At 45.9% G+C, this 13,615-nt stretch overlaps 1 protein-coding gene across 1 annotated transcript; it reads left to right on the top strand.

Moving 5' to 3' along the window:
• Positions 1-371: 371 nt before the first annotated feature.
• LOC124689268 (protein Rf1, mitochondrial-like) lies at positions 372-2,020 on the top strand. The gene has a single exon (XM_047222824.1). It carries the CDS (start codon positions 372-374, stop codon positions 1,842-1,844), a length of 1,473 nt encoding a protein of 490 aa, XP_047078780.1. The 3' UTR covers positions 1,845-2,020.
• Positions 2,021-13,615: the final 11,595 nt, after the last annotated feature.

Below are 13,615 nucleotides of genomic sequence, written 5' to 3'. Positions count from 1 at the left end.
CAGTATGTGTAAGCGTCTAGTATTTCGCAAAAAGAAGACAGCCCCAAACCTTTTATAATTTGAAGGAAAAAAACTGAAGTGTGCCGTCCTGGAGTTTCGACCCTGAGAATAGGTAGTGCGGCCAACTGCCACTCTGCCAGCTCCAAGCGCTCGTTCGCCCCATCTCCGTTTCGATCCTAAATTCCCCGATCCTACATCCGTTCGCCGTCCTCCCGCTCCGGCGCGCACCCTCCTTCACCGCCGCTGTAGGAAGGCAGGGACCTCTGTCCGTCTCACCTTCGTCCGTCGTCCGGGGGCTCCCGCCGGTGGTTGGGCGGGCAGCGCCCACATTCACCGGTGCAGGAAGGTGGGAGTCATCCTAGGCGGCGGCAATGTCGCGCCTCAGGCCGCGCTCTTTCTCCACCTCCGCCTCCTCACGTGCCAACGAGCTGCTGAACCTACTCCACCATCATCTGGGCTCTGGGACGCTTTGGCCGGACCTCGCGCACCAACTGTTCGACGAATTGCTGTGCCAGCCTGTGTCGGTATCAGAGCGCGCAATCAACGGCTTATTTGCCGCCCTAGCGCGAGCGCCACCGTCTATGGCGTGCCCTGATGCCCCTGGCCTCGCCATTGCTCTCTTCAGACGCATGGCCCGAACACGCCGCTGCGGGGCGACGATATCCACCAATCACACCTACAGCATACTGATTGACTGCTGCTGCCGGGCACGCCGCCCGGACCTGGGGCCCGCCTTCTTTGGCTGCCTCCTCAAGACAGGCGTCACGGCAGAGATCATCACCTTCAGCAACCTATTCAAGTGTCTCTGTGACATGAAGCAGACGGACGAAGCTCTGGACGTGCTGCTCCACAAGGTGCCTGACCACCTGCCTGACGTCAAGTCCTACTCGATAATTCTCAAGAGCTTCTGCAACAACGGGAGGAGCCAGTGTGCCCTTGAGCTGCTCCGGATGATGGACAAAAAAGGAGCTAACCACTCTCCCGACGTGGTTGCATACAGCACCGTAATCGATGGCTTCTTTAAGGAGGGTGAACTAACCAAAGCATGTGATCTATTCCATGAAATCATACAGCAAGGATTTGTGCCTACTGTGGTCACGTATAACTCCATTGTCGATGCACTCTGCAAAGCAAGAGCAATGGACAAGGCAGAGCTGATCCTTCGACAAATGGTTATTAATGGTGTTCAGCCAGATACTGTGACATATACTAGCCTGATCCGTGGATATTCCACTTCAGGCCAGTTGAAAGAGGTCGTTAGGTTGTTGAAACTAATGACTAGTCAAGGTGTTCTACCGGACGTTGTTACCTGCAATGATCTCATGGCCCACCTTTGCCAGCATGGAAGAGTCAAAGAAGCTGCAGAAATTTTTCATTCCATGGCTTTGAAGGGCCGAAAGCGTACTGTCTTCTCATACGCTATTATGCTCCATGGGTACGCTACACAAGGATTCCTTGTTGATATGATTGATCTCTGTGAGCTGATGGTAGGAGATGGAGTTGTACCCAATGTCCATGTTTACGATATTCTAATTTATGCATTTGCTAAGCGCGGAAGGATGGATGTGGCTATGCTTTTCTTTCAAGACATGTTGACGCATGGAGTGAAACCTGATGAAGTCATATATTTAACTGTCATAGCTGCGTTTTGCAGAATGGGCAGGATGGATGATGCTACGGACAAATTCAATGAGATGATTGATATGGGAGTACCACATGACACCACTGTTTACACGTGCATGATTGAGGGTTATCTTAAGCATGGTGATCCCATGAAAGCCAAGGAATTGATTGCCGAAATGAAGAACAAGAATATTCGTCATAGGTCGCAGAAGGGTAACTGAAGAACGCAAAACATAGCTATGACAGTTAAATATGTGCTGGTGAGAGGCATGGTCATAATATATTTACTTTTACTACAATGATCGACGGATATTGCTTAGTCACCGAGATGGAGAAAGAATCAAAGCACTTGAAGCTGTGGTATTGCAACAATTGTTAATGGCTGTTGTAAAAATGGAAGGATCGATGATGGATTGATTCTCCTTGGAGAAATGTTAGGCAAGAGAGTCAAACTTACAGCTTATGTATCTTGCATCATACTGGATTTATTACAGTTCCCAGAATGGTGAATTTGTCGCTGCATTATCTGAATTATTGTTCCTGCAAAATGCTTACACTGTTTTATGTGATATTATAACCGGCACATTGACTCATGGATAAAGTTCTCTGATAATTAAGAAGCTAAATGATAATTTGAATTGGTGCTTTAGTTCAGTCTTAGCTAATGGTTGCCTGTTGGCAACAAAGTACACTGAGTAACTGTGAATTATTCTGAACTGCCGTCCGACTAGATAGCCGATGCATAGAACTGAAATGCAATATTTTGACCTTGGTTCAGGTTATCTTTAGCATTTGTATGAGTTTTGAACATTCTAATGCATGTGGTTGATGCAGAGTTGTTGAACAAGAGAAACTAAACTACTAAACTTCACCTGCTTGTAACCCAGACTAGCAGATTGTTAGCTATCTAAAAGCACTGCGAAATAAAATAAAATGCAACTCTGGAGGGAACACACCATATCATTATCAATTTCAGTTAACCATTGATTTTCCATGCTTATTGGTAATTCAAGTACTCACTTTATAACTGGCACAGAGAATGGTGTCAGAGCACGCAAGTTGAAGACCACTTACGATGTGCATCCGGGAATGCCCAGAACGAGAAATCATTGTTTACCACTTACGATGTGCATCCTGCAAACCTCACCATTTGAGTTGCATGTATAATGGCAGACCAATGAGAGTATGAGACCATCCTTGGTCAAAGATGGAGATGTTTCATACCTGGATAATATTCCAAAGTCTGGGTGAAGCTACCAAATGCATATATCTAAACAGTTATCTGCCGTGAGATGCCGTATTAATCGGTGATGCTCAGCTCATAGATAATCACTAAAGCAGCTCTCCAAAACACAACATCGCAATCAGAGGTTAAGACCTAGTATTCTTATATCATTCGTATGAAAAAGTTATAATTGTCAAATCTGGAGTGTACTAAATCAGTTAAGAAAAAAAGGCATCTCTTGAGACTGAAACCACTTTTTCTTCAAGTGCTTACGGTTCGAACATCTCTGCTTCGAGTGTTTATGGTTGTATGCTTGCTGTGTCTCATTGGAACATTCTGAAGTTTTCCTTACCAGTTTTTATCTGCCTGCCTTTTTTTTTCTGGGGCTTATTTGTGTACAGTTTCATGTTCAGGAATAGTTCTTCCTATCTTTGATTTTCCAACTGATTCGTGTACCCACCTTATGCCACTTTTACAGAAGTAAACAGAGAAGGTGCCCTGACTATGAGTGCTAAGAAGAGAGTTTAACTTGATAGGTGGTAGAAAGGTAATGCACCGACCACCGTGACAAGCCAACAAGAGTCTAGTCCTCTGAAAATGACAGAATGATGTGAAACGTTTACATTCTACGGGGGTGATAAAATCCCCTAAGATGACTTATTTCTCAAGTACCACAGACCAATCTATGAATGTGAGCAAGCAAGCAATCAGAAGAAGCGGATAGATGTGTATCTCACTTACATTTCACACCATGGTACCACAATGTAAAACACCGCAGTGTACTACCGTTGCAAGCTGAACGTATCATCATAAATTACATGTGCATTCACAGTTTAGATATATTAGACCTGAAGTTAACAAAAGTACTGTTCCTAAAAGTAAGTCAGATATGCATTCAGATTTTAGATATATTAGACCTGAAGTTAAAAGAGCTGAAATGGATGCACATGAATAATCTACTGAACTTGTTTAAATGTGCAGAAAATGATTTCTCTTCTCGGCATACATATACTAGTTACTTCCATCTGCACCCTAGCAGATCATATATGCATCGGCCACAGTCCACATACCACTGCACTCATGCATTTGTCTTGTTTAGCGGCGGGGACTTTCCTTTCATGTATATATTCTCAAGTCCCAAGTAGACACGCGAGATTAGGATAGTAGCAACCGAGACAGCCGATGTGTCAAGCTCAAACACACACGGTGCGTAGGAATAGGAGCCATCAGGATAAAATAAGCCTACTCTTTGCGTGTCTGATGTGAATCCGTCAAGACTGCCCGAAATACACTGTTATTTTGGTCGTCTTGAACTGTGTGATTTGGAACCATGTTTGATAATTTGTGCCATCAAAGATAATTGTGTCATTGTGCACTATATTACTAGCCGACATCTTTACTCTCAAGGCGGTGAAGCCTTAAACAAAGAGAGACCTTGCTCTGATACCAATTGAAAGGACGAGATGTCGCCTAGAGGGGGGGGGGGCGGTGAATAGGCGTTTAAAAACTCTTACGGATTTGTCTTGTAAGAATGCGGAATTAAACTAACGTTTAGTTTACAAACACAAACCCTAAATATGCTAAGCTCAACTAAGTGTAACAATAACAACTAGAGCTAAGCAAGATAGACACAAGATATATGTAGCACAAGTGATAGCAAGATATATGTACTTCAAGCACGATGGCTATCACAAGGAAAGAGAGCTCAGGTATAGAAATACCGAGGCACGCGGAGACGAGGATGTATTCCCGTGTTCCCTTCCTTTGCAAGAAGGTACGCCACGTTTGGAGGAGTGAAGGTCCCACGAAGGATTCCCCGTGCCACGAAGGCTCACCCTATTCTCCGAGCCACACCCACGAAGGATTATGGTTAGCTTTTCCTCCGCTCCGGAGATGGCAAGCTCCACAACCACTTCACAACCTCCACGAAGGAGAAGTCTGGGCCTCTTCACAATCTTCATTGAAGAGATCACGAAAGCACCAACCGCCAAGCCAACTAGGAGGTCTCCCTCCAAGAGTAACAAGCTCACGGTCTCTCACTCGAACTAATCGTGGTGGAGAGCTCAACACTATGCAATGATGCAAAGCAAGAACACTAGAGGTGTTCAAGTCCTTCACACTCAAATCCCACCCAAGCAACAAATGCTAGGATGAGATTGGAGAGGAAGAACAATGGGGAAAGTCAACAAAAGACTCCAAATTCTAGATCCAAAGGGTTCCCCTCACTTAGAAGAGAAATTGATTGGTGGGGATTGTAGATCTAGATCTCCTCTCTGAAATCCTCAAGAATGGGCAAGAATCATGGGAGGAATCAAGAGGGGAAGGTAGTTCTTCAAATAGCAACAATGGAGGTGAAGAAAGGGGAAGAACTACTTCAGCTCAAGGTGGAAGAAGACTATTTATAGCATGGAAGAGAAAATAACCGTTGGGGAAAAAGAGCACTGAAAATCGCACAGGAAAATCGGCCCAGCCGGTGCATAGGCCAGCCGACCGGACCAGGCGCTGAGGAGGCCGGTCGGCGGTCCGGCCCAGCCGGGGCAGCGACCGGATGGGGCTGGCAGGCCGCGTCGGGGCGAGCGGGCCGCGCTGGAGCGAGTGGGCCGCGCGATGGGGAGAGGCGACCCAGCAGGGGCAGCGCTCGTCGGGCCGGGGCATGCGCCGGGCAGGCCGGTGACAGCCGGACCCTATGCCGGCGGTAGCCGGACCCTGGGCCGGACCAGGCCGGACGGCCTCTCAGTAGACGGCCTGGCTGGCATCAGCGCCATGGCCGGCGCGGACCGGGTGGGCCGGCGGCTGGGCCGGTCAGGCCGGTCGGTTGGCTGGCCCTTCTCTTTCTTTTTCTTTTTATATCGCTTTTTTCCTTTTCTTAAATAACAAATGCTCCCGAACTCCGATTTGAATGAAACCAATTTTGTTTGAAAGATAACAATAAAGGGATTTCTATTTTCGTGCCCTCGGGTCGTTAGTTGTACTCAGTTTTCCCCAACCCCTTAGTTTTTCCTCAGTTTTCCCCAAGCCTATGTCTGGAACCCGCAGAAGGAGCTCAGACGGAAGGAATCCGTTTATTTGGACGTTCTGTGCTGATGTGTTGCGCCGCGTCGTCTGTGTGGCCGCGTCGTGTGGGGCCGCGTCGCGTGGGGCCGCGTCGCGTGGGGCTGGTAGAAAGGGACCACGTGGGACAGGACGAGAAGCGTTTGGTTGCACGTGAGCAGGAGCTGGGTTTTGTCTCTCTCGGTCCAAATTGGCATTTTTAAGAGCACCTTTTCCCCTCTTTCTCTCTCTCGTCTTTTTCACCAAATTAGTATCAAATCTAGAGAAGCTTCTATTTCTGTCTTTCTTCAATATGGCAGCAAATCTAGTAGCAAATCTGCGGGGTTATTTATGCCTTTTGGCCCTCGTTTTTTGCCCAATATGGCAGCAAATCTAGAAGCTAGTATATGATAAATTCACAACAACATAATCGGAAAACTAAGTATAATACATAGGGAAACTGCATACAGCAGCCAAAAGCAGCCAATAACGTTGTAATATACAAGACGCACGCAATGTATGGACAACAAGAAGATTAGGATGGATGAATTTGTTCTTCATTCCTCCTCATATATTTCTTCGTCCCTCCATTGGTGCATTACCCCAAGGAAATATTCATTGAACTCCTTCCGTCTGCAGTGTGCGGCCAATACATCCTCCAAACGGTATGGCCTGTGTTCATTTCTCATACCGTACCTTCCTATTCTATCCACACGTACTGCGCACTCATCCCAGGCCTTTGTATCATGAGAGTACTCTATGATATAACCCAAATCCGTGTAGTAGATGCAGCTAGGTCGAAGTGTCGGGTACACTCTGGTGTCGACGAAGATACACCGGATATAATTCTAGAAGAAGGCATTACTGCCAATGTTACTGACCGGATGGAGAGAGCGGCTCTGAGTGTCCACACGGTACACCAATGGTCTGCCCGCCGAAGTCACGCTAACCAACAACACAAGCAGCAGATCACCATCCGACTTCAAAAGGTAGAACTTCTGATGTCCAAGTTCTGGAAATGAAATTAGTGTCTCCATCTTGACAGTGCTCGCGCGCTGCTGCAACTGTACATTGGTGCACACTATTCTTCCGTTCTCAAAATTGTCCACAGCTAGTGCATACAGTTCACCATTGAACGGGGTAATGCAACGCAGACAATGGTTCTTGATCGAAAATCTTTCTTCTCCCCAATGTTCATCTATATTTGTAAGGGTATTTTACCCTTATCCATTATTTTAGTAACAACGACACCGTGCTAGAGTATTTGGCCTAATATGTTTATAAGGATAATCTCAGGTTTTAGGCAATGAGGCATAAATGGTGTATCAAAGGAACAAGAAGGCTAAAGGAGACCCCCACTTCAACAACAATCGAAAAGGGGTCTACAGCAGAAATCCGGTCTGCAGCCCGGTCCAACCGGGCCAGCAACCGGCCAGTCCGGCGCACAGCTCGGTCCACCGGTCGCCAACCGGAGCATCCGGCGCACGACCCGGTCGACCGGTCGCCAACCGGGATCCACACAAGAACACAGCAAATCCGGTTGCCGACCGGTCAGCCGGCCTACAGACCGGCGTGTCCGGCGCACGGCCCGGTCGACCGGTCGCCAACCGGGCGCCAACCGGGCGCCAACCGGAGGAGCCTCTGGACGACGAAAAGAAGCTCCGGTCACCAGCCCGGTCCGACCGGCCTCTGCACCGGGCTGTCCGGTCCCTGGTCCGGTTGAACCGGGTTTGTCGAGGAAAAGCTGAGGTGGCAAGTGGCCAACGGCCATATTTCGAAGAACACTATAAATAGCCCTTCTCCTACCTCTAGACAGTTAGGCACTACACTACAAGCTGTTCTTGAGCTCCTTCTCTCATACTCCATTATTAGAAACACCAAAAGCCTCAGATCTCCCTCCTCCTCCACCCAAACTCAAATCCCTCCGGGGAAACGATAGAGGAGGACCCGATCTACCGTTCTACCAAGCCAAATCTCATTCCCCCTTGTATTCATCAAGAAGCTTGCTTCCTAGGGTTCCTTGGAAACCCTAGATGGGCAAGAGGAGTCCGGAAGCATCCGGGCCGTGGATCTGCTCCGGCAAGATTGTGAAGGTTTGGAGGCTACCTCAAAGTCTACCACAAGTGAGAGAGCTATTCCTTCGTGGGATAGGCTCCGGAGAATAGGGTGAGCCTTCGTGGCGTGGGGAATCCTTCGTGGGACCTCCACTCCTCCAAACGTGACGTACCTTGTTGCAAAGCAAGGGAACACGGGAATACATCCTCGTCTCCGCGTGCTATCGGTTTTCTCTAACCGAACTCCTTACTTGTGACTTAACTGCCTGTGAGAGCCTTCGTGCTCGAGTTAGTTGTATCCTCATATAGGTTGCTTCACCTAGTTTGCATTAGGCTCATCTTTATATTCCGCAAAGCCTAATATTGCAAAGAAAGAATTAAAATCTGTAGAAACCTATTCACCCCCCTCTAGGTTTACCATCTCTATACTTTCAATTGGTATCAGAGCCTGGACTCTTTATAAGGGCTTCACCGCCTTAAGAGTGAGATGGATAAACTATTCGAGGGTCTAGATGATGACTCTAACCTTTCGGTTAAAGAAATGAAATCTAGACTCTTGGCATATGATGCCGAGAAAAAGAAAAAGGAGGATGAACTACAAAGCCAAATGGCAGAAATGTCTGTCATGCTTAAGAACCTAACTGCGAATGGAGATCCTAGTGGGACTTCGGGCTCTAAGGAAACTTACAATGAAGTTAACCATGATTATCCCAGAAACACTTCACCCATGCCTCATATAAACCATAGTGGGACCGTTCCCCATTTTGATGGAACTCACTTTCCACATTGGAAATCTTCTATGGAATCTCATATTCGCAGCTGTAGTGTGGAGCTATGGGAGATCATTCTTCATGGATACCGGGAGCCACAAGATCCCATTCGATTGACCTCCACCGAGTTCTACAACCGGCAACTCAATGCCTCCGCACGTGACAAGATTAGAAGTGGCATCAATCGCAAGCTCCTTGATCAAGTCAATGACATCGGCTCCGCTAAAGAGTTGTGGGATCGAATCGTAGTACTCCAAGAGGGAACCGATTTGATCCAATCATCTCTTTATGAGACCGCAAAGCAAGAAGCTCACCGGTTCATGATTCGAGAAGGAGAATCTGTGGCCGATGCCTATGCAAGGCTTGGTGCTCTTAGAGTAAGGATCAAGGGACTTGGTGCGGAGAAGTATGATGACGGCTTTGAGATGAATGAAGGATTCATAAAGTCCAAGGTCATTTCTATGATTGCTGTCAAGCAAGAAGATACCAATCTTGCACTCAACTTGCAAATCATGACCAAGAGTGCCGATCTGAACTCCGATGATCTAGTCTCCTATGTGGCCGCCAATGAAAACATGGCCAAGGCAGGAAAAATGCTCATGGCGATGAACCGTGTTGATGAAGCCTCACACAACCATGAAGCGTCACACAACCTTGCTCTCAAGGCTAGAGCTGACCATGGAGGAGAAGAAGAATATGAAATTGAAGAAGATGAGGAGATGACCTCAACTAGTGACATCGCTACCGACTTTGCCTTCTTTGCCAAGAAGTACAAGGGAAAGTTGCCAATGCTCCTCAATGACAAGAAGAAGAAGAGAACTTGCTACAATTGTGATGAAGAGAGTCACTTTGCAAATGAGTGCCCTTATGAGAAGAGGGTAGACAAGCCAAAGTTCATAAAAGGGGTCAAGCCAAGATTGAAGCCAAACCCAATCAACGACCGATACAAGAGGAACAAGGGAAGAGCCTTTGTTGGGGCTGAGTACTTGTCCGATGAAGAAGAGGAAGATGAGGAGAAGGAGGCCGGAGTGGCCGGTTTGGCTTTCTCTAAGCCCGGGTCACTCTTCACATATGACTACTCCAAGGATTACTCCACGGAGAATGATGTTGGTTCTTCCTTCATGGCAAGAATCACACAAGATGATGACTCCGACGACTCTTCCTCATCTACAACCGTTGGCTCTTGTCTTATGGAAAGAGAAACCAAGGTAATGGAACCCCCACCTTCTTTGTCTAGTGTCCTTGATAATGAAGCTGAAAATCAAGATGAATTAACTGTGCTTAAGGAACTTTACAATGTTAGATGCACCCTTCGTGGTGAAGCTCTTGTCAAATTTGATTTCTTGATGGACTCTCTCAAAGAAAAAGATGAGTCCATTGAGGAATTAGAATATCATTTGAATGATAAGGAAAGGAGATTCAATCTCCTAAGACAAGAGCTAAAAACCGAAAGGTGCATATCTCAAGGTCTTAAGCAACAAATTGAAACTTATGAACTAGATAAAGTTAAGGATCTTGAAACTATTGAAAGGGCTCAATCATTGACCCAAGAGCTTAATGCCTCAAAGGAGGAACTTGAAGTTGCTCATGCTTCTCTCACTAGGGATCTTGACCACCTTGAAAGAGCTAACAAGCTTGTCAAGGATGAGCTCAAGAAACTTGGAAAGAACCATGACCTACTCCAAGAAACCTACTCTAAAGCTCTTGAATCAATGAATGATTCTATTGTTGATAAAAATGTTGCAAGTTCGTCCACCACCTTTACTAGTGAGCATGCTAAGCTTGTTGCGGAACATGTTCGTTTACAAGAGGAACTATCTTTGCATGTTGAGACCAATACATATCTTGAATCTTTGGTAACCAAATATGGTCTCAACTATTATCCTAATGAATCGGCTTGTGAGCAAGCAACTACTCTTGAGGAAAATGTTAGGTTGAAGAGAGAACTTGCCAAGTTCACCACAACCAAGAGTAAGATGGGATTGGATGACCTCTTGAGTAAGCAAAGGTCAAACAATCAAAAGTATGGACTTGGGTATGTTCCCAAGCCCTACAAGAAGAACAACTACAACAAAGAGAAGCCCGCTCAAGAAAAGAACAAGAAGGTCACTAATGATGGCAAAGCCCCAAAGGGCAAAGCCACTAGTGGTGACCGCACGGGGCCAAACAATCACTATGCTTTATTTGTTGATTATTATGGTGATGTTTATGCTAACTATGTTGGTCCTCGTAATGGCTATACTTATAGAGGGTACTCGATTTGGGTACGAAAAGATCTTGTTGCCATGACTAGGGAACCCATTAATCAATGGGTTCCTAAATCCTCTACTTGATTTTGTAGGGGTATTCCTCCGGTGGTCCAAAATGGGTGTTTGATAGTGGATGCACCAATCATATGACCGGAGGAAGAGGTGTGCTTGACCAATTCATTGAAGATATTAACAAGAAGTCAAGCATTACCTTTGGTGACAACTCAAAGGGAAAGGTACTTGGGTATGGCAAGGTGGCAATCTCTAAGGATTTGTGCCTTGAGACGGGTCATGCTTGTTGAACACCTTGGTTATAACTTGCTTTCTATATACCATCTTGCCGATGCCGGTTACAATTCATATTTTACTAAATATTATGTGCAAGTCTTTAGGAGTGACAATCTCAAATTGGTCCTTGTTGGATATGTGGAGAACAACCTTTACGTGGTTGACCTCTCGAAAGAGAGCCCCTCTCCCTCCACATGTCTAATGGAGGCCAAGCATGACGAAGGTTGGTTGTGGCATCGCCGCCTTGGTCATGTTAACATGAGGAATCTTAAACAACTCCTAAAGGGTGAGCACATTGTTGGACTAACCGGCATTTCTTTTGAGAAAGATCGTGTATGCAGTGCATGTGTAGCCGGAAAACAACTCAAGAAGAAACATCCTATCAAGAGTATTGTCACCACATCTAGGCCTTTGGAGCTCCTTCATTTGGATCTCTTTGGGCCATCACATTATGATACTCTTGGTGGGAGCAAGTATGGACTTGTCATTGTTGATGATTACTCAAGATACTCTTGGGTCTTTCTCCTTAAGTCTAAGGGTGAGACCCATAGAGAGTTCATCACCTTCGCCAAGAAAGCTCAACGTACATATGAATCCGAGATCAAGGCGATTAGGACCGACAATGGCACCGAGTTCAAGAACTACACTATGCAAGAGTTTGTTGATGATGAGGGCATCAAGCATGAGTTTTCAGCTCCGTATACCCCTCAACAAAATGGTGTTGTTGAAAGGAAGAACCGGACTATCATTGAGATGGCAAGAACCATGTTGAGTGAATTCAACTCACCCCACAACTTTTGGGGAGAAGCCATCTCTACAGCTGTCCACTACTCCAACCGGCTCTTCCTCCGCCCCTCCACAACAAAACTCCATATGAGCTTCTCACAGGTAACAAGCCTAATGTCATGTACATTCGTGTCTTTGGATGCAAATGTCTTGTTAAGAACAATAAAGGGAAGCTTGGTAAATTTGAAACTAGAACTATAGAGGGTATTTTTGTTGGATATGCGGAGAACTCCCACGCCTATAGATACTACAATCGGTCCACTGGGACTATTGAAGTATCTTGTGACGTGGTGTTCTTGGAGGATAATGGCTCCCAAGTGGAGCAAGTTGTTCCATGTGTTGCAGGGAATGATGATGATCCATCTAGTGCCATCAAGCATATGGGCATTGGACACATCCGGCCCATGGAAGTTCATAGTGATGATCAAGGTGATGGAATAGAAGTATCAAGCTCGCCTCAAGTTGAGCCTAGCTCAACTCAAGTTGAACCATCAAGTGCAGCCCAAGATGTATCCTCCACTCAAGATGAGCCACATCCCGAAGAACAAGAAGAAAGCCCTCAACCCACTGAGCAAGACCATGATGATGATCAAGAAACATCTTCAACTCATGTTCAAGCTCAAGTTGTCCCTCATGATCAAGTATTAGCAAGAGATGAATTCATTGATCATGAAGGAACCATTCGGAAGATCAAGGCGGCTACAAGGGCAAGTGACATGAAAGTAGATCTTGTCCTTGGTAGCATCTCAAAAGGAGTGGTAACTCGTAGACACCATGCATTACTTATGACTTATTGTCAACATCATGCTTTTGTGTCTAGTTTTGAGCCACTCAAGGTACATGAAGCCTTGGTTGATCCGGATTGGGTCATTGCCATGCAAGAAGAATTGGAGTGTTTCACCCGCAATGAAATATGGTCTCTAGTTGAGAGACCCAAGGATCATCGCATCAATGTCATTGGAACCAAATGGGTGTTCAAGAACAAGCAAGATGAGGATGGTATTGTTATTAGAAATAAAGCAAGGTTAGTGGCGCAAGGGTTTGCCCAAATAGAAGGTATGGATTTTGAGGATACGTTTGCGCCGGTAGCCCGTCTTGAAGCTATTCGTCTTTTGCTTGCATTTGCATCTTTCCACAATTTCAAACTATACCAAATGGATGTGAAAAGTGCATTTTTGAATGGTCATCTAAAAGAAACCGCATATGTAGCTCAACCCCGGGTTTCAAGACCCATGCCGACCCAACCATGTGTATTTACTCCATAAGGCACTCTACGGTCTCAAGCAAGCTCCACGTGCTTGGTATGAGTTCCTTAGGGATTTTCTACTACAAGATGGGTTTTGCATGGGTACGGTCGATTCCACCCTTTTCACCAAGCGGGTTAAAGGGGGTGGCTTGTTTATATGTCAAATATATGTTGATGATATTATATTTGGTGGAACTAACCCCAATCATAACAAAGCTTTTGAGCTATTGATGACTAGGAAATTTGATATGTCCATGATGGGGGAGTTGAAGTTTTTCCTAGGCTTCCAAGTGAGGCAACTTGCAAAAGGCACCTTCATCTCTCAAGAAAAGTATGTGAAGGAC

Source organism: Lolium rigidum, chromosome 2, assembly GCF_022539505.1.
Source record: "Lolium rigidum isolate FL_2022 chromosome 2, APGP_CSIRO_Lrig_0.1, whole genome shotgun sequence".
Lineage (NCBI taxonomy): Eukaryota > Viridiplantae > Streptophyta > Magnoliopsida > Poales > Poaceae > Lolium > Lolium rigidum.
Note: the sequence above shows the minus strand (reverse complement) of the source record. Positions and strands in the feature narration are given on the sequence as shown.